Source organism: Ailuropoda melanoleuca, chromosome X (genome assembly GCF_002007445.2).
Source record: "Ailuropoda melanoleuca isolate Jingjing chromosome X, ASM200744v2, whole genome shotgun sequence".
Lineage (NCBI taxonomy): Eukaryota > Metazoa > Chordata > Mammalia > Carnivora > Ursidae > Ailuropoda > Ailuropoda melanoleuca.
The window spans coordinates 41,183,097-41,202,845 of NC_048238.1; the positions used below are offsets into that span (position 1 = coordinate 41,183,097).

At 51.8% G+C, this 19,749-nt stretch overlaps 1 protein-coding gene across 12 annotated transcripts; it reads left to right on the forward strand.

Moving 5' to 3' along the window:
• The first annotated feature begins 3,980 nt into the window (after nucleotides 1–3,980).
• WDR13 (WD repeat domain 13) lies at nucleotides 3,981–19,377 on the forward strand. Of its 12 annotated transcripts, none has more exons than XM_034649211.1 (12): nucleotides 3,981–3,999; nucleotides 4,809–4,888; nucleotides 5,581–5,821; nucleotides 6,264–6,362; nucleotides 6,470–6,579; nucleotides 6,688–6,818; nucleotides 7,365–7,672; nucleotides 8,169–8,349; nucleotides 8,456–8,597; nucleotides 10,156–10,274; nucleotides 10,665–10,845; nucleotides 19,278–19,377. In XM_034649211.1, exons 1-12 carry the CDS (start codon nucleotides 3,997–3,999, stop codon nucleotides 19,345–19,347), a joined length of 1,665 nt encoding a protein of 554 aa, XP_034505102.1. In that variant the 5' UTR covers nucleotides 3,981–3,996; the 3' UTR covers nucleotides 19,348–19,377. The 12 variants fall into 12 exon arrangements, with proteins under 12 accessions (XP_034505102.1, XP_034505103.1, XP_034505104.1 ...); XM_034649212.1 differs by lacking the exon at nucleotides 3,981–3,999 and adding an exon at nucleotides 4,305–4,465 and having other exon boundaries at nucleotides 19,278–19,376; XM_034649213.1 differs by lacking the exon at nucleotides 3,981–3,999 and adding an exon at nucleotides 4,306–4,468 and having other exon boundaries at nucleotides 19,278–19,376.
• The last annotated feature ends 372 nt before the right edge of the window (nucleotides 19,378–19,749 follow it).

Consider the following 19,749-nt stretch of genomic DNA (forward strand, 5'->3'; position numbering starts at 1 on the left):
GGGCCTGGTCCTGTTAGGCCTCACTGGCCGCAGGGAGGACTTGGGGCTTTTCTCTGAGAGATGAAGGCAGGACGAGGGTGTGAGCAGAGGAGGGCTGAGGGCTGGCTTGGGTTGTAGCAGGACCCTCTGGCTGCTGTGAGAGCAGACAGGGAGGGCTGGGGGTAGAAACAGTGAGGAGGCCACTGCAGTAGTTGAGGCCAGCGATGGCGGTGGTGGCCGTGGACGCGAAGAGGCGAGGTTGCGTTCTGGGTACATTCTGAAGGTGGAACTGACGGGATTTGCTGACGGGTCAAATGAGGGGAGTGGGGTGAGAGAAAGTACTTGTTACGAATACACACTAGGGGAGCTTACACAGAGCAGTTGGGGAGCTGGTGTTAGTGCAGTGGTTAGGAGCAAGGATTCCCAGAGCCAGGTGGCCCGGGTTCAAATCCAGCCCTAGCGCTTACTGACCGGCTCAAGGCAGGTCACTTCAGCTCTTTCCCTCTACTTCCCCATCTCTGACATGGCGTAATAGTACCAATTTCATAGGGTTGCTCTGAGGATTAAAGGTTTTTCTACGTTGGTAAAGTGCTTAGGACAGTGCCTGGCACAGAGCACTTGTTACTAGTAACATCACCATAGGATGAGTGGAAGTGTTCACTGAGAGCCCAGGAGAGAGCGTTCCAGAGCCCAAGAACAGTTTGTGCAGTGTTCAAAGCCAGCATGGCTGGAACCTAACCCGATTGAGTAAGAGCAGCAAGGGGGAGAAGGTGGAGAGGAGGCCCGAGAGCGGCTCCTCACGGCAGCTGGCAGCCTTTGTGGATTTCAGGGTGGACCCTGCCAGTGCAGGAGGTCAAAAGGGACCCAAGGGAAGATCAAGCTGAGCCTTGGTGCTGGGGGTGTATAGAGAGGAGAGGGATAGAGCACTCATTGTCAGCACGGGTGGCTGGCTACCAGGGTTTGGTGGTTTCCGGTGTCCAGGATAAGAAAATGAGTCTAGTCCAACTTCTTGCCTGAGTCCAGATGCTAGTATCTTCTGCGTCTGTGACCGTGGGTGGTAAACCCCTCCAGGGCTCTCCTTCCTCATCTTCACAGCGGGGCTAAATGTCACACCTGCCTCACTAGGGTAGTCTGTTACAATTACAGAAGATGAATGTAGTAAGAGCCTGGTAAATAAATTCTGGCTGTCACCGAGACCGGGCAAGGCTGATCTCAGGAAAGCAAGGGCGCCTTAATATTCGAAGAGCGATGAGATGCAGTTCAGTGTATTAGCAGAAAAAAGTGTGAAGAATCGAGGGCCGTGCCCATTTATCTATATTGCTGGGCAATGAGGTACCAAACCCAGGGCCCAGTCTTTCCCGGGCCCACAGTCTGGCCCCGAATCCTTCACTGAGTAAATGGAATTGAGATCTTAAGAGCAGAGTGACCCCAGTTCCAGCCCTGTGTAGTGATTCCCCCCCTCTCTGAGTCAGTCACTGACCAGCTTCATTGGCCTTATCCACACATTCAGCGTCCAGAGCTGTGTGTATCTGGCTCCTTTCCGTTCAGGTTCCAGCTTAAATTCCTTTCTCATCCCCCCTCCCTTCCCCCACAGCTCAGCAACACTAACCAAACTTCATGACTCAGGCCATGAAGAATTATTACCATTAAGACTTTGGAGATTAGGAGAACTTTGGCTTCAGAGGCAAATGTTTTCCCGTCAGGAAATGGTAACATTTAAGTTACGAGCTTATGTCGCAACCCCCACTTGTCCCGTTTAGGAAGAAACTTCAAGGGTAAGGTAAGTGAAAAAGGACTCAATACTCCACTTCCACCACGGCTCCACGGTTCCCATTTTGCTCTTTGGTCTTGATTCTCAGCATACCCTTGTTACCCCAAGCCAGCCAGGCTTTTCCTCAAATTGCACTGCTTTTTGTTCCTGATGATGGGGCCCGACTTCCGGTTTGGTGTCAGCCTGTCTTAGTAATGAGAAGTGGACACAGCCAGTGTGGCCCAGTGCTTACCTTTGCATTTCTAAACTAGGGGGTACCAAATGGGGAGCAGGCACATAAAGGAAAGAAGAGTCCAGGAAAGACATAGCCCCGGCCTGTTTCTGCCATTGCTCGAGTTGCTATTGTGATGTGGTGTTATCTTCAAACAGCTCTGGCTTACCGTCTTTTCTGTCCAAATCTGTTTGTTCATCTGGCTAGGGCCCTTAACCATCAATCTAACGGTAAAATAGCCCCAAGTCCTGTTAGAGTGAGTGGGACTTGTCCCCCATGGGCTTCAGCTTTTTTCTCTAGATGTCATGATTGCAACCAAGGTCACTGCCAGCCTCCACGAGCTGCCTCTGATGACTTGATATCCCCAGACCTGAGACCCTTCTTTCCCCGCCCACTGACCTGCCTGCCATTCTTGCAGATAAATTCTGCAACTTTCTGGCCAAGCTCCCAGCAAACTGAAAGTACCTTCTGTCACCAATTTGTTCAAAACCCCCTTTAATTTTATTAAAGATCTTTATTTATTTATCTGACAGAGAGCACAAGCAGGGGGAGCAGCAGAGGGAGAGGGAGAAGCAGGCTCCCTGCCAAGCAAGGAGCCCGACGCGGGGCTCTATCCCAGGACTCTGGGATCATGTCCTGAGGCGAAGGCAGATGCTTAACCTACTGAGCCACCCAGGTACCCCTCAAAACCCCTTTTAAATCCAGTGAGAGTGTGTAAATATTTTAGAAAAAAATGCAGAACACAACAAATGCAAGAGGTGGCTGTGGTTGTTAATTCACATTGTTTCTGCACCAGAACTACCTCTGGCACATGGATCTGTTACTGGGAAAAGTTCTTAAAACAACCGACAGTAGCCAACCTTTAGTGGGTATTTTCTCTTCTCCAGATGCTCGTCTAAGCTTTACAAGTATTAACTCATTTAGTCCTCCCTATAGCCCTATGATGCAGTTTTTTTTCAGATGAGGAGACTGAGTCACAGAGGATTTAAGTGATTTGCCCAAGATCAGAGCTATTTGGCAGAGCCTACAGCAGTGGCCAAGTTATACTGCCTTCTGAAAAGTACTGTAGTACTTCTCAGAACAACAGCAAACATTCATGCAACAGGTGTTGTGAACACGTTCTATGCATTAGCTCATTCCTACTTACAACAACCTTGTCATTAGGTTTTATCTAGTATCTTATAGCATTATAGGGGGTGAAATTTTAAAAATAATTTTTGAAATTTTTACAGAATATTGTAACAACAACAACAACAACAAATCAGTTCCAGCAGTTAAAAGGGTTAGTCTTGCTGGCATCCCTGACTTTCCTGTACTTTTTTCCCCCACCATGTTTCTTTGGGAGCTGAGTGGTGGTATGAAGGGGTGGGGCCCCTTCCAGGGAAGGTCAAAGTGTGAATGGGAAAGGCATTGGTCATAGCATCCTTTATGGCAAGAAAAAAACTTGGAAATAACCCCAATGCCGGTCACAAATAGGAGACCAGTTCAATAAAATGTCACCCTTGAACTCCCTGGGCTGCAGCTTTCCTCATCTGTAAGTGGGGGTAGTAAGGAGACCCACAACATTCAGTTACTAGGATTAAATGGATTAATGCATGTAAATCACCAGTGTCCAGCATATTATCCAATAAATGTTAGTAGTTACATTAAAATGAATAGTTAGAGGAGCACCTGGCTGGCTCATTTGGTAGAGCATGCAACTCTTGATCTCAGGGAAATAAATTTGAGCCCCACATTTGATGTGGACTACTTTTTAAAAAGATGAATAATTAAGAGTTGCAACTTCCTGTTAGAGTTGAAATAAGGATGGTTCAAATAGCCTCTTGGGATCCAAAGCCTGTTGTGCCTACTTACTGTCTTTTGCCTTTGGAGACTCAGGCCCAGACCAAGCTTCCTGGAACCATCCAACCCCACCCCCCACAGACACCCCCACCACAGAACAGACTCTTCTCATCCCAGGGTTGTCTGAAGGCACATCAATCACTTTAAGAACTGGAGAACAGCCTAGGAGCCTCTGCATGTGTGATTATTTTTGATGGTATGGCAAGTGATCAGCGGTGGTGATGGGGGGGGGGTCCCTCCTAAGCTTCAAATCTTGCTTCGCCAAGATTGTGCTCATAAGAATCAGCATATCCTGCGGTTTCAAAAGAAAGTCGTATTTCTAATTTTTAGCGAGTGATTCATATACTCGCCCCTGTCTCTCTGGCCCTTGGACATTATTCTTTTGTATACAAAAAAAGCCATTAGGGACTGGGGGTGGGTAGAACTTAAGGGGTGGAGTCTCCATCCTGCGCCGGAAGCTACTCTTCCATAGCGCGCTTGCGTAGTTCTCCCACGCCCTGGGAAGGATTCCTATCCATTCCCTCTGTGCTTGGCAGCTCTTCCTGGCAGCAGGCGGCCATCTTGCCTGGAGCCTGAGAGAGGGAGCCGAGAGACAGAAGGAAAGAGCGACACCGGTCTCAGGGCCGCCCCGGGGGCCTCAAGAGCCGGAGGCAGCCCCGGAGGTGGTCTGTGATCCCGGGCCCTGCTCTTGAACCTGAGAAGGGAAGGCGACGGGCGGGGGGAGCAAGATGGATGGGGAATGCCAGGAAGGATTGCTAGGCGGGAGGAGGGGCGTCGCTATGGTGACCGGGGAGGGGCGGGATCAGAACTGAATCGCTGTTGTGTCTTCCGGGAACTGCCCGGGAAGGGCAGGGCTGGGGTAATGACCATGCTAGCTGCCGGGTGGTATTTCGCGACGTCCCGGAGTCGAGGGATTCGGTGTCTACGGCAACGATCGTCTGGCGGAAGGGGCGGAATTAAATCCCTTCACTTGAAACGCTGACATTCCAGGCCCTTGTCCTGCAGGCTCCCGCGGGCGGACACGCCAGAAGAGGAGGCCGGGGAATGGCCGCGGTGTGGCAGCAGGTCTTAGCAGTAGACGCGAGGTGAGGCATGGGGTCGAAGCCCATGGGAGCGGAAGTTACTGTGGTGCATGCGCAATGGCGATAAGTGAGGCTGGGCGGAGAACTTGCCTTATGCGGCTGCGTGGGCATGCTGGAGGTGAGCATGCGCAGTAGCAGGGCGTGGGGGCTTGCCTGCAGAGAGAAGGGCTGGGAAGAGGGTCGTAAAGAGCATGCTGGGAAAATGCTGTCAGATTTGCGCATGCGGAAGGAGGCTGTGCTGTCAGAGCCTTTGGGAAGGGGTGATGGAGCTCAGGCTGGTGACATCCTATTCCCCACCATTGCCCCCCCCCTCCGCAGACTTCTCTTACCATCATCACTTCCCCAGTCTGACCCCATCACCATCCCATACTGACTTCCACCATTGCCCCACTTTAACCCCCATCACCATGTCACCCTGACCCCTACTGTTGTCTACACTGACTCAGTGACCCCATACCAACTCCAGCAAAACTGCAGACGGCCTCCATTGTCCCCACAATGACCTCATCACCATGCCTTTTATTTACTGTAGACCCACCCTCATCACAGCACCACAGAGACCCCCATCACCACTGCTGATCACTTGTCATCCTGACCCCTCACTGCCACACACCTCACTCTCTTTCCCTATCCCCTGAGCTGATTGATTCCCTCTATCCTGTGCCTGCCGCCCGCCCTGCCTCCTGCCATCATAGGTACAACGCATACCGCACACCAACGTTTCCACAGTTTCGGACACAGTACATTCGGCGGCGCAGCCAGCTGCTGCGGGAGAATGCCAAGGCTGGGCATCCCCCAGCACTGCGTCGGCAGTACCTGAGGCTGCGTGGGCAGCTCTTGGGCCAGCGATACGGGCCCCTCTCTGAGCCAGGCAGTGCCCGCGCCTATAGCAACAGCATCGTTCGCAGCAGCCGAACTACCCTAGACCGCATGGAGGTGAGCTCCTCCCCACACTGCCTGCCACGCACACCACCTGCATCCATATACAGTCACTCAGCTGACCTGTCATGCACCTGCTCTGTGCAAGGCACTGTGCCAAGCTCTTAGCATAAGCAAAGGGCAGAAAGAGATAATATATGATAAGTCAATAAACAGACAACAGACAAGATGAACAGATTGATAAATAGGCAATAAACAAGATAAATAGGTTAACAGACATGCAAAACCAGATAAATCAATAATTAACGTGGCTTATAGTGAGGAGTGCTAAGATGGAAAAGTAAAGCAGGCTTGGGGGATAAAATGAGACCCATGTGGGGGACAGAGGGAAGCTGTTTCTGATGGGGACGATCAGGAAAGGCCTCTCTGAGGAGGTGACGGTTGAGCTGACAGAATGAAGCAAGAGACGGCACTGAGTGGTTTTTTGGGGGGGGAAAAGTGTCCATTCTTTCTTCACAGAGCCTTTATCGATTACCCGCTGAGTGGGGAGCTAGTGCGGAGGCCAGCGCAGTCGTCCAGGCCATGGTGGTGGCGGTGGGTAGGCTGAGAAAGGATCTGGTTCTGGGTATATTTTGAAGACTCCAGACCTCACAGGTCCTTGAGGACTGTTTTCAAGATGTGCCCACCCTGACCCTCTGTCTGCAGGACTTTGAGGATGATCCACGGGCCCTGGGGGCCCGTGGGCACCGCCGTTCCGTCAGCCGAGGCTCCTACCAGTTACAGGCGCAGATGAACCGTGCTGTCTATGAGGACAGGTATGCACAGGGGCGGCTGTGAGCCAGGGGTTTGTAAGGGGGAGGGGGCCATAGGGCCTGAATGCTAGCACCTACCTCATATTACCCCCCGCTCCTGTTGGGGTCCAGGCCCCCTGGCAGCGTGGTACCCACATCAGCGGCAGAAGCAAGTCGAGCCATGGCTGGGGACACATCGCTGAGTGAGAACTACGCCTTTGCGGGCATGTACCATGTTTTCGACCAGCACGTGGATGAGGCAGGTAAGCCAGCAGGTAGCGGGTCCCCTCACCACTCATTTGCCTGAACTGTGACAACCGCTCAGTGCGTCCTTTTCTGGAACACAGAATCTCTGACCCACCTCTGAAGGAGGAGTTGCCATCCCTAAACCTTTCCCCAAGGCCACAAGCTGTCTGCAAAGTCAAGTGCTCTGCAAGATCTCAAGTACTTGGGCTATCGTAAAAGGGCTCGGCAGCTCAAAAGAGGGCTTTGCAGAAGGCTTCTGGGGTCCTGAGTTGCTTAGAAGAGTTCAGGGCCTTTGCTACAGAGAATCCCCCTGCGACGGGCAACGCAGGTTTTGCAAACCGCCCAGACATTAGTAATTGTAAAGCGCGGGCTAATTTAGGGAGCTTTTGGCAGAGGACCTTCTAGGGTTCCCACTCCTGTTCTCAGCCGAGGAAAGCCCTTTGTGGAGGCCCCTGTGCTTGGCACTGTGGGTCTCAGCCCCCAGCCCACACGGCAGAGCCTTTTATAAATGAAAGCACCTGGTGAGTGTGCCGAGTCCCACCGGTGGCTTCTTGGCATTGCAGTCCCAAGGGTGCGCTTCGCCAACGACGACCGCCACCGCCTGGCCTGCTGCTCCCTTGACGGCAGCATCTCACTGTGCCAGCTGGTGCCCGCCCCGCCGACTGTGCTCCGTGTGCTGCGGGGCCATACCCGCGGTGTCTCCGACTTCGCGTGGTCCCTCTCCAACGACATCCTCGTGTCCACCTCTCTCGATGCCACCATGCGCATCTGGGCCTCTGAGGACGGCCGCTGCATCCGGGAGATTCCTGACCCCGATGGCGCTGAACTGCTCTGCTGCACCTTCCAGCCGGTCAACAACAACCTCACTGTGGTCAGGCTCCAGGGTCCCCGCTCGCAGAGGCCGGGGCTGCCGGGCCAGCAGAGCTGTCCCAGGGAGTCAGTGTGGGAGAGGGAGGGGCCCCCTCTAGTACCTCTCCTTGGTCCTCTTGCTGTCAGATTCAGAGGGACATGGGTCAGAACAGGGACACCGTGCTCGGTGTGGGGTGGCCTTGCTGTGATAGACTCCAAGGGGGGCTGGTCAGGAGGCAGACCAGCTATCATTACCAGCTGAGGATGGCCCTGTGGTTTGCCTGTCACGGGGGCTGCTGGCTAAGGGGCAGCTGGCTTTTCTGGTTAGATGGCAAGAGGGGCTGGCTCTGAATGAAGGATCGCAGGCCTTGGTTACCTCCCAGTCTACCCGCCACAGCCCAGCTGGGATTAGACTTCAGTAGGAACCAGCTAGTTCCATTGACAGCAGCTCCATTATGGTCAGACCCAAGGAGGGACTGGCTGGAAGCAGGATGATGGTGTGCCGGTCTCACCCACAGGTGGGGAATGCCAAGCACAACGTGCATGTCATGAACATCTCCACGGGCAAGAAAGTGAAGGGTGGCTCCAGCAAGCTGACGGGCCGGGTCCTCGCTCTGTCCTTCGATGCCCCTGGCCGGCTGCTCTGGGCAGGCGATGACCGTGGCAGTGTTTTCTCCTTCCTCTTCGACATGGCCACGGGTAGGCAGGCCCCAGGCCTGCATCCGGGTGTTTGCGCTCCCGCCGTCCCAGCGCACAGCACCCTCCACCGCCCTGACTCTTGCTCCCTCTCCCTCTGTCGTTCCAGGGAAACTAACCAAAGCCAAGCGTCTGGTGGTGCATGAGGGGAGCCCTGTGACCAGCATCTCCGCCCGCTCCTGGGTCAGCCGCGAGGCCCGGGACCCGTCGCTGCTCATCAATGCTTGCCTCAACAAGCTGCTGCTCTACAGGTGGGCTTCCCTGTCCGCGCCGCCTGGGGAGGCGGGCCCTGTCGCCCCCATCAGACTGGGGCGGGAGTGCCCGAGAGCCTGTCTCCTCCGTTAGCTCCGTTTGAGTGAGCGGGGAAGTCGGGTCTCGTGATGGCAGCACGTGCTGCCCTCGGGCCCCGTGGAGGCACCGCATACAGAGCACTCCACTTAACCCCCAGAGCAGCGCTGTGCAGCGCGGCTGTTAGCATGCCCATTTTACAGATGAGCAACCTGAGGCCTCGCATCGACTGGGGCTCTCTCAGAACAGTTCCCCTTCCTTCCTTCCTTCCTTCCTTCCTTCCTTCCTTCCTTCCTTCCTTTTTTTTTTCTTTCTCGGTATTTTTGAGCAGAGGAATTTGCTATCCCCGGTCACCTATGACACGTTACCCAGATGCAGTCTTCAGCCTGGGCTGCCTGCTGGAATGACCTAAGGGCTTCACAAAGTCATGGCGAGGCCCCACTGCAGGCCAGTGATTTCAGAAGCCCTGCGGTGGGACTGGGCGCATGGGTATATTGAGAAGTTCCCCAAGCGATGTCCAGCCAGGCCCGAAGACCACTGCCCAGCAGGATGTTTTCTTTTTTTCTTTTTTTTTTTTAAAGATTTTATTTATTTATTCGACAGAGATAGAGACAGCCAGTGAGAGAGGGAACACAAGCAGGGGGAGTGGGAGAGGAAGAAGCAGGCTCATAGCAGAAGAGCCTGATGTGGGGCTCGATCCCAGAACGCTGGGATCACGCCCTGAGCCAAAGGCAGACGCTTTAACCGCTGTGCCACCCAGGCGCCCCCAGCAGGATGTTTTCTATTCGACTATTTTGTTTTTCTACTCTTTAAAAAAAAATTCACACACGCATATACACGTACGTGTGATTCTTAATCTAGGCCTACTGTCAAACGCGGGGCTCCTTCCCCCTCCTCTCCTGCCTCTCCTCCCTCTTCGTGCCCCTTCGGCCAGGCCCCTGCTGCAGTAAAGCCTCTTCCCAGCGCTGCGTGCACCTTCCCATATTTTCTTCTGTCCCCTGTAATCCGAGGCACGCACGCCCCCCCATTTCGGAGGGAGGGGTGTTGTTCCACAGCAGCGGGCTCCTTCTCTGTCCTTCCCCACGGCCCGCTTTCCTCCCCGGCTGCCGCCTATGGAACTGCTCTCGAATGCCCTGCGGCGCCTTCGCTCGTCCGTCCTTTCCAAGAGCCTTGTCATTTCCCGCAGCGCAGGCGCAGCCGGTTCGGTGGGCCCTGTGCCCTCCTTGTGCCCGTCTTGACACCAAGCTCTCTCAGAGACCCCTAGAAAAAGAAACTAGTGAATCTCACGGCAGAGGCTCCCTATTTCCATCAACAGGTACTTTGCAAACTGTCACGGGTGCACGCGCCAGCCAGGCTCGATGGGTACCTGCTGTCGTCTCAAGACCGGACTTCGTGAACCTTGGAAAGGGCTCGGGCGCCGGGGTGGGGACACAGCCCCCCCCGCCCCCCCCCCCCCCCCCCCCCGTTCATTGCGGCCAGGAGCTGAGGCGACACCCTGAGCCGCCCTCCTCTTCTCCTCAGGGTGGTGGACAACGAGGGGACGCTGCAGCTGAAGAGAAGCTTCCCCATTGAGCAGAGCTCGCACCCCGTGCGCAGCATCTTCTGCCCCCTCATGTCCTTCCGCCAGGGGGCCTGTGTGGGTGAGTCCCGCAGAGTTGGGGTGTCTGGGTGGCCTGGGGCCGGGCCGGGAGCAGGGCTGGCGCTGATCTGGCTCAGACGCCACAGCCCCCCTGATGCCCAGACTTCACGGGCCTCGAGAACTCTCACATCCCAACAGCCTCCCACTTTGAACAGAGACCCCCAGGAGTCCAGAAACCTCACCGCATGAGACAAGGCCTCCCCCCGCTTCCCTCCCCCCACACAGACAGAGACCTCACACTCGGGACCCGGGATGAAAACAGCTAGGTGACCCAGGTCCAGGGACCGTCCCTCCCAGACCTCCCCCCACCATGCCGGGACGTCACCCCCGGGCCGCCCTGCTGCCTTCCGCAGCACCTCCCGAGGGCCCCTGTCTCTCTCCCCCCGGGCAGTGACCGGCAGTGAGGACATGTGCGTGCACTTCTTCGACGTGGAGCGGGCAGCCAAGGCCGCCGTCAACAAGCTGCAGGGCCACAGCGCGCCTGTGCTGGACGTCAGCTTCAACTGCGACGAGAGCCTGCTGGCTTCCAGCGACGCCAGCGGCATGGTCATCGTCTGGAGGCGGGAGCAGAAGTAGGTCCTGCCGTGTCTGCCCTCCCACCCGCCTCCCGCTGCGGCCTCGTGTTTGTAAATAAAGTTCCTGTGGTCGTGCCCGCCGCTGGCTCCCAGGCCTGCTGGGGGTGGGCTCGGGGAGGGGGCAGCTCTAGCCCCCAAGTTGGAACGGGGTTCGCGTCCTCATTTGTGCATTCAGGCATCGATTTCTTCACTTGGCAACCGTTCGTTGAGTGCCTCCCACGTCGTGGGCGCCCCCGTATGTGTTTTGCTCCATCATGCTTCGGATGAACATAACTGAGCACCCACTGTGCGCCAGGAACTGTTCGAGGCACTGGGCGTAGTGCCGTAACCTCCACTGACGGAAATGCCTGCCTTCATGGGGCTTGCGTTCAATGGCAGGTAGCGAACAGACAGAAACATGCCACGGGGCAGCTGAGGGTCGACAGCAAGGACGGGAGGTAGAGGCGAGGGGTGGGAGATTGTGCTCTCTTTGGTGCTGTGATCAGGGGATGACCTTCCTGACGGTGAAATTGAAACAACGACCTGAATGAAGAGAGAGGGAGCTGTGGTTTGTGGGAAAGAACATTCTAGGCAGAGAGGAAAGGCAGTGCAAAGGCACTGAGGCTGGAGTGTGCCAGAGGATCATTGAGGAGGCTGGTGTGGGTGGACCAGAGGGTGGTAGGAGATGAGGTCAGACAGGCCTGATCCTGGAGAACTTCGTGACCACGGTGAGGACTTGGGGTTTTCTGAGTGAGAGGTCAGTTGCCCGATGGAGCAGAGGAGGGACGTGATCCCATTTGTTTGTTAGAGGACCCCTCTGGGGGCTGTGAAGAGAACAGACTTGGGGGGGTGCAGGGGTGGAAGCAGGGGGACCGGTCATGGCCCTGCAGGAGTCAAGGTGGGCAGTGACTGGAACTTGGCCAGCCTAGTGGTGGGAGAGTTGAGGTGGGGAACATTGGCTTCGACCACAGGGATTTCATGCTATTAGTCTGCAGGGCTCTGCTGGCTCCTCAGGAAGGCCGAGGCTCCCAGCTCCCCCCTGCGGCCCCCCAAGGCTCTTCCCCACAAACAGGGAACAGATGAGTTGAGGATGTGCAGAAACAACCAGGGACCCTAAGGCTGAGCTAGCGGCTCCTGCTGGTGGGAGGAGGGGATGGGGAGTCTCTCTCCATCCCCAGAGGAACCCCAGACCACCGCTAGCTCCTTCCATGCCCACCCAGAACCCAAATTCAAGGCCCAGAACAGCTCAGAGTCTGTAAAGTGAATGTTCAAATTTGAGGGGAGCCCCGAGTGAGGAGAGAAAGCTTGGGATATTGACGGGGTGAGAGAACCAAAATCTCTTGTCAATGACCTCAGTCACCAGGAAATGTCAAAGTTGCCAGAAGTGCCAAGGAGGCTCTTGCTTCAGCTGCTGCCTCCCCTCCAGCTGCATAGGAGCTGGAGACCTCAGGGTCGGTCCACAGAGCCACAGGCACTCCAGCCTGACCCAACGTGATCGAGTAGCCGAACTAACACCAGCAGTTTGTTGGAGAAGGAAAAATAACTGGTTTGTTCAAACCACTGTTATTTGACAGTGTGGTTATTTGCAACCAGAAGCATTTCTATATGGCGCTTTCATCTTGACCTTAAGGTCAATGGCGATGAGATAGGGACATCAGCGAGCTGGACGTTCGTGATGAAGTTCATGCATCTGTATGTGTCAGAGGTCCCCCAGACCACCCAGACTCAGTGATTTGCTGGGAGGACTCTTGGTCTCAGCATATGGTTTTACACACAGCTATGATTTCTTCCTGCAAAAAGATACAGAGCACAATCGGCAAAGGGAAATGGCGCCCAGGGCAAAGTCTGGGGGAGACCAGGCATAAGCTTCCAAGGGTCCTCTCCCAGTGGAGTCACAGGACATGCTCAATTCCCCCTGTCACGGCTCCTGACAACCCAGAGAAGCTCATTATTAAAGGTTGAGCGCCCAGGGTTGTTTCTGGGGGCCGGTCACGTATGCACCCCCTGCCTGGCGCATACCCAAGTTCCAGGCCGTCCAGGAAGGAAAGCAGGTGTTCAGCATAAACCAGAGTGCTTGTATAAACAGTTGAGGCACAGTGAGCCACTCATCATTTAGAGACTGGTGAGAACCCTGGTGAAAGATCTAAGTTTCCAGATGCCAGCCCAGGGCCATCCTCGAAGCTAGCCTTTCCAAGGAGAGAAGTTCAAGCCTGCTGTATTAATTCTTTCTGCACACTGTACAACACCAAAAAGGTGCTCGGTTTCAGCCAGGGTCGGTGGATGGACAAGATCACTTGGGGGAACCTCATTTTTCTCTAGCGCCTTCCATTTCTTCAAATTTTTCATGTTATTGAATCTGAATGCAAGATGGCTAATCACGGATATTGTTATACATGATTTGGGGGGTTTCTTTCTCATGAAATTTTGAGGTGGCCGAGTTGATATTCTGCTTTATTTTATTTTTAAAGCAAACTCTATGCCCAACGAAGGCCTCAAACTCACGACCCTGAGATCAGGAGTCATGTGACTGAGCCAACCAGGTGCTCTGACATTCTACTTTAAAAAAATTTTTAAAAACATTTTCTTTATTCATTTGAGAGAGACAGAGAGAGTACAAGCAGGGAGAGAGGCAGAGGAAGAGGGGAAGCAGGCTCCCCGCTGAGCAGGGAGCCAATGCGGGGCTCGATCCCAGGACCTTGCAATCATGACCTGAGCCAAAGGCAGATGCTTAACCATCTGAGCCGCCCAGCTGCCCTGACATTCTACTTTGAATTCTTTTTTGTGATGCCTTTTCTTGACTTACAACCTACGAGGAAATAAGTAATGAGCAAACGATTAAAAAAAATCATCTTATTGGTCAAATTTAGGCCTCTGTTAACTTATCCATCATCACTGCCTCCGGTTTGACATCAGATCTGGAGCTCTTGACCCTTCTGCCATCAATGCCATTCCAGTCTTGCATCAAATCTAGGCCTCCATTAACTGTTATATGCCCTTTGACTTTGAACCCGTGTGTTTACTTCGAGAGCCTCTCTAGTCTGAGCTTGAAGCAGAGCCTTTGTTAATTATTACCTCCTCAGTGTATCGCTGGTCAAATCTCAAACCAGGGCCTCTGTATAATGTTCCACCAGCTGTTGTCTTCTGATCTGACCTTGAATTTCGGATTCTGTTAAGCAAGCATTCCAACCTTGAGGACCCTCAGTCCTGACCTTGAATCTGGGCCTCCTTTAATTATTTTACCATTATTCATTTATTTATTTTAGATTTTTTTTATTTGACAGAGACAGCCAGTGAGAGAGGGAACACAAGCAAGGGGAGTGGGAGAGGGAGAAGCAGGCTCCTAGCGGAGGAGCCCGATGTGGGGCTCAATCCCAGAACGCTGGGATCACACCCTGAGCCGAAGGCAGACGCTTAACGACTGCGCCACCCAGGCGCCCCTCATTTATTTATTTTAAAGATTTTATTTATTCATTTAACAGAGAGCGAGCACAAGCAGGTGTGTGGAGGGGACAGAGGGAGAGGGAGAAGCAGACTCCCCACTGAGCGGGGAGCCCAATGGGAGCCTTGATCCCAGAACCCAGGGATCATGACCTGAGCCAAAGGCAGACACTTCACCGACTGAGCCACCCAGGTGTCCCAAGATCTTTTTTGTTTTTTAAAGTAATCTTTACACCCAACATGGGACTCAAACTTACAACCCTGAGATCAACAGTTGCATGCTCTACTGACTGAGCCCACTAGGCCATCCAGGTGCCCCAAGACCTCTTTTTTTTTTAAGGTTTTATTTATTTGACAGAGAGACAGCAAGAGGGAACACAAGCAGGGGGAGTGAGAGAGGGAGAAGCAGGCTTCCCGCGGAGCCGGGGGCCCAATGCGGGGCTCGATCCCAGGCCCCTGGGATTGTGACCCGAGCCGAAGGCAGGCGCTTAATGACTGAGCCACCCAGGCGCCCCCAAGACCTCCTTTGATTAAATTCTCACATGCGTCTCTTAACTAATCCAACATGACAGGCTTCTCAACCAACCAAAACCCGGAGCTTCTATTAGCTGTCCCATTACTGGTGCCCCTCTGCCCTGACCGCAAACACAGACCTCTATAAACTGTTCCACCATCATCAGCCCTCGACATCGAGGCCGCCTGATCTGGTTTTGAGCTATTCCAAGGTCCAACCTCTCTGGTGTGACCTTCTCTATTAACGATTCCATTATCCGTGCCCTTCGGGTCTGCCTTCAAAACAAGGGTCTCTGTTAAATAGCCTACCATCACTGCTCCTCTCACGTGACCTTTAACCCGAGCCTTCCTTTCATATTCTAACTGAAAGACCTCTCTGGTCTCAAATCAAACCCAGACCTCTGTTAATTCTTCAACCAAGAATGCCGCACTGGTGGCCCCTGCTCTTCCTTTGAACTATTCAACCTGCGATTCACTGTGATCTGACTTTGAACCCAGGCCATTTTAACTCTTTTTTTTTTTTTAAAGATTTTATTTATTTGACAGAGATAGAGACAACCAGTGAGAGAGGGAACACAAGCAGGGGGAGTGGGAGAGGAAGAAGCAGGCTCACAGTGGAGGAGCCTGATGTGGGGGCTCGATCCCACAACGCCAGGATCACGCCCTGAGCCGAAGGCAGACGCCCAACCGCTGTGCCACCCAGGCGCCCCCCCAGGCCATTTTAACTCTTAAGCCACAGTGCTCCACTGGTGTCACCTCAGACCTGGTCTGCTATTAACCACTACAACATCAATGTCCTTGCCTTCTGTTCTCAAGCCAGGATCTCTTTTATTGTCATTCCACCTTCAATGTCATCCTGGTCCCTAATCAAAGCTCTTCCACTATCCTTTTTCTCTTGTCTGTCTGATTCTCAACCAGGACTCATTCACTATTCCATATTCAAAGATCTATTGGTCTAAAATTATCCAACACAGAGATCTAACGATTCCCAAATCCCTCCATTCCAGGCCTGTCCCCAAACCCAGTCCTTTGTTCAATTTACCACCTTCAACCCTCCTCTGGTTTGACCTCAAGCGTGATCCTCTGATCACTGCCGTGTCGCCAATGCCCTGTGGGTCTGTCATTGAACTTGTACAGTTTCCTCTTCCAACACCAGCGCCCTTCGAATCTGAACTCCAACCCCAGACTCTAAATATTTCAGAATCTATTCCCCCTTTGACTAAACTCAAACCCATATATTTATTCAATTGTTCTCATCCCTGTTTCTCTGGTCTGATCGTAAAACAGGGCTTCTGTTAAGTATTACACCGTGAATGCCCCTCTAGTCTGAGTTCAAGCATTTGCTAACTATTCTAACATCAGTATCTCTCAGCCTCGATATTCAAACTGTTCTGTTTGAATTGTTAATAAATTGTGAACTAATTAAAAATCCTGGCCCCTCCTATCTTGACCTCAACCCTGGGTCTCTTTATCCCACCATCACTGACTTTCTGGTCTATTATTGAACCCTGTGGACTCACTCCTCTACCATTAATGCCCCTCTTTTTGAACCATAGTCCCTGTTAATTCGTCCACTGTCGATTCCCCTCTGGTGGTATTGCCTTTCACTGACAAGGCTACCACTCGTTAGTGCTCGCTCAGCCTGACCTCAAACAAGGGCTTTTGTTAGTCACTTTGCCATCAATACTCTGTTGTTTTACAGTGCTGACGCTGACACGTGTTAACTAGTCCATCATCCATGCCCTGTTTTCTGACCTTAAACCTGGACTGTTGTTAAATTAAGTGTTTCATCATCTGCGCCCCTTTGGTGAAATTTCAAATCCAAGCTCATGGTAAATATTCTGGCAATAGTAGCCTTGTGGTCTGAACTCAAATATAGGAGAGGAATACCCACTAAACTTATAAGCACTTCAGAGTGGTCACTGTTGGTGAAATACAGTCTGCAGTCCGATATAATGGGGTGAGAGGTTATGATGTGGACAAAAGTGTTCACAAAAATAAATGGGGACTCTAGTGGAGTCACAGACTGGGATATGGACATTCTCACCATCCATACCTGACTCTGTGTGAGCCAAGGAATCTCCACAACCCAGTCTGGGTGACCCACAGGTGTCCAAACTCCAGTCTGTGTGACCCCAGGAGGTCCATCCCCAGTCTGTATGTACCCAGAAGTGTCCACATTCCAGTCTCTGTGACCTGAGGAGTGTTGACACCCCAGTCTGTGCAACCCCAGAAGCGCTCATAGGATGGTCTGTGTGACACCAGGAGTGTGTGTATGCGCAGTCCGACCCCAGTGTTTCCAAATTGCATTCTGTGTGCTCACGGGAGTCCACATCCCAGCCTGTGTTACCCCAAGTGGGCCGACACCCCGGTCTGTAGGACTCTTGGAATGTCCAGACTCCTGTCTGTGTGACCCCAGGAGTGTTCACATCCCATTCACAAAGGAGAGGAGGAATGAATATTCTTTCATTTCTGCTGCTGATAATGAGATAAATCCAGATTCAAATAAGTTTTTTAAAAACTTACAGGTACTCATAAGTTGAATTAAAAACAGGAGCTAGAACTTCCAAATTCCTTGAAAAAATGATTCTGTAACAAAAAGTAGACCACTAAAGAAATACCAAGGAAGCATAAAAAATACTGAAAACACAGGGCACCTGGCTGGCTCAGTCAGTGGAGCGTGCGACTCTTGATCTCAGGGTGGTGAGCTCAAACCCCCATTGGGTGTAATTATTTTTACAAAATTTTAAGTTTTTGGGACTCCTGGGTGGCTCAGTCGGTTAAGCATCTGCCTTCAGTTCAGGTCATGATCCCAGGGTCCTGGGATCAAGCCCCACTTTAGGCTCCTTGCTCAGCAGGGAGCCTACTTCTCCCTCTGTCTGCCACTCCCCCTGCTTGTGCTCTCTCCTCCCCGCCCAACAAATAAATAAAATCTTAAAAAAATAAAAAATTAAAAATTTTTAAAATTCAAAAGTCAAATATCTAAATCAAAATTATTCAGAAAGAGTTTTTTTCAATGATAAATACAAACGTGTGAGAAAAGACAGAGAAAAGAGCAGTTGCAATAAACATTCAAGATAAAGAAAAAAAGCAGTGAACACTCAGGACCCTTTTTATAAATCAAGGGCATGCGCAGCATTCAAAGTATAACAGTCATGAATTTCTGTAGCCCAAGTAACAGAGACCAAGTCTTTAGCTAAAGGAACAGAAGTCAGCCAACAGAATCCTTGCCAGCTTCTTTAGATGGCTGGGTCAAGTGGAACAGTGGTCACACTAGACATTAAACGTTAAAATAGGCCTATAAATTAGGTTCAGCAGATAATGGAGGAAAATAGAGGAAGTGGACACATGGTCTACCCAGTTTCTCACCCCTGGGCCCAAGGATGGATACTCTTTTGGCCTTGGATGTTGTCTCTTGCAGTGAATATGAGTGGCTGCAGGTACCATGTTGAAAAATCCAATTTGATCTTGGCCACCCTAGGTCCATCTTCAGGTGCTTAGTCAATGGGAGAAGTCACTGATGGTCAGATTCTACCTTCAGCCTTGTGTGCATGAAAAAGATGTGCACCACCCAATTACCAAATTGAGGGTTTCACAGGAAACCCTCAAGTTATTAGAAGAAAAAAAATTCATCTGCGACATCTCTTAAATCAAAGGAGCTCTGTTCTGATTGGCATGTAGAGATAAATATGCGCTGGTACAAATCAAAATTTCCCAAATTCCAAGGAAACAAGGATATGGAACTTTTAATACTTTAAGCGTGCTGGATTTGAAAAGATTCTTTTAGAAACTAAGAGAATCCAAGGTCACGTAATTAAGGTAAATCTTTGGTGAATGAGACTTGTTAATAGTTTGGTTTCATAAAAATAATCACATTTTCTCTGATCATCGATGTTCAGTATAATACAGGTATGCATTTTGTTCCACTGGGGTTTGCTTTTTCCTAAATGTATGCAGGTTCACTGATCAAATAAGCCACCCCTCCTCCAAAATAATGTTTAAGATGAGGAAAAACTGAAGACTTGACCGGTTCTGGAGCGCCAGGTTCATTTCTGAGAGGTGCCATTCACGTGGCTGGCCGGTGGCCGTCCTAGCTGCTGGCTGGGGTGCCTCATTTCTCTTCCCTCCACCCTCCCTTCCTCCAGAGCTCTCTTTCTCATGTGACCTTTCAAACAGGAGAGCCTAGACTTCTTGACATATTGCCTGGGCTCAAACTGAAGGAGGGAATGAGAGAGGGAGAGCAAGCCACCAAGTGAGAGGGTACACCTGACATGGAAGTTGCAGTCTTTTTATAAACTAACCTCGGCGATGCCATCCCATCTTTTCTGCCATTTTCTCCTTGTTGGAAGTCAGTCAGTAAATTCAGGCCGCGCTCAGGGTGAGGGCATCACACAAAGGCATGACCACCAGGAGGCCGGGATCCCCAGGGACCATCTTAGAAGCTGCCTGCCACATTGCCCCTAAGGTACATGGGACCTTAGACCAATACTTTTTTGCAGGAGCTGTCTGTATAAACAATTTGAAGAAGAAATGCATGATCAAGTCATGGGTCTATATGCGGAAGTGTGATTTATCGGCGAAGATTTGGAACGAAGTGTAGAGAAGAGGCACTTAGGTTTGTTTATTGTCCACTCAAAGCACCTGAAGAATCTTTACAGTGTCCAGGCTCTATCTCTTTCTGTTAAGGTGTAGGAACCAACTCCTGATTTCTTTATTGTCCAATGTGCCTAAAAAGGAAACGCAACCAGTTTTTCACCTCTATGTAGAGAACAACCCACTTTTTCACGTCCTTCTGTTTCTTTTTCCCATATGTCATTTTTATGACTTGCCCAGAGTACTCACAACATTTCACACAGCAGATGTGTGATGGTTTTTTCCCCCACGCCAAGCAATTCTCTGCCACACCAGGCGGGTGTCCTACAATTTAACTCAATTCTGACACCATCTACCTGGAGAGAGTGTCACGTCCCC

Coding starts and splice junctions, on each gene's coding strand:
- WDR13 (XM_034649211.1), top strand. Junction 6,580..6,687: donor CGTGCTGTCTATGAGGACAG/GTATGCACAGGG, acceptor GTTGGGGTCCAG/GCCCCCTGGCAGCGTGGTAC. Junction 10,275..10,664: donor CCGCCAGGGGGCCTGTGTGG/GTGAGTCCCGCA, acceptor CCCCCCGGGCAG/TGACCGGCAGTGAGGACATG.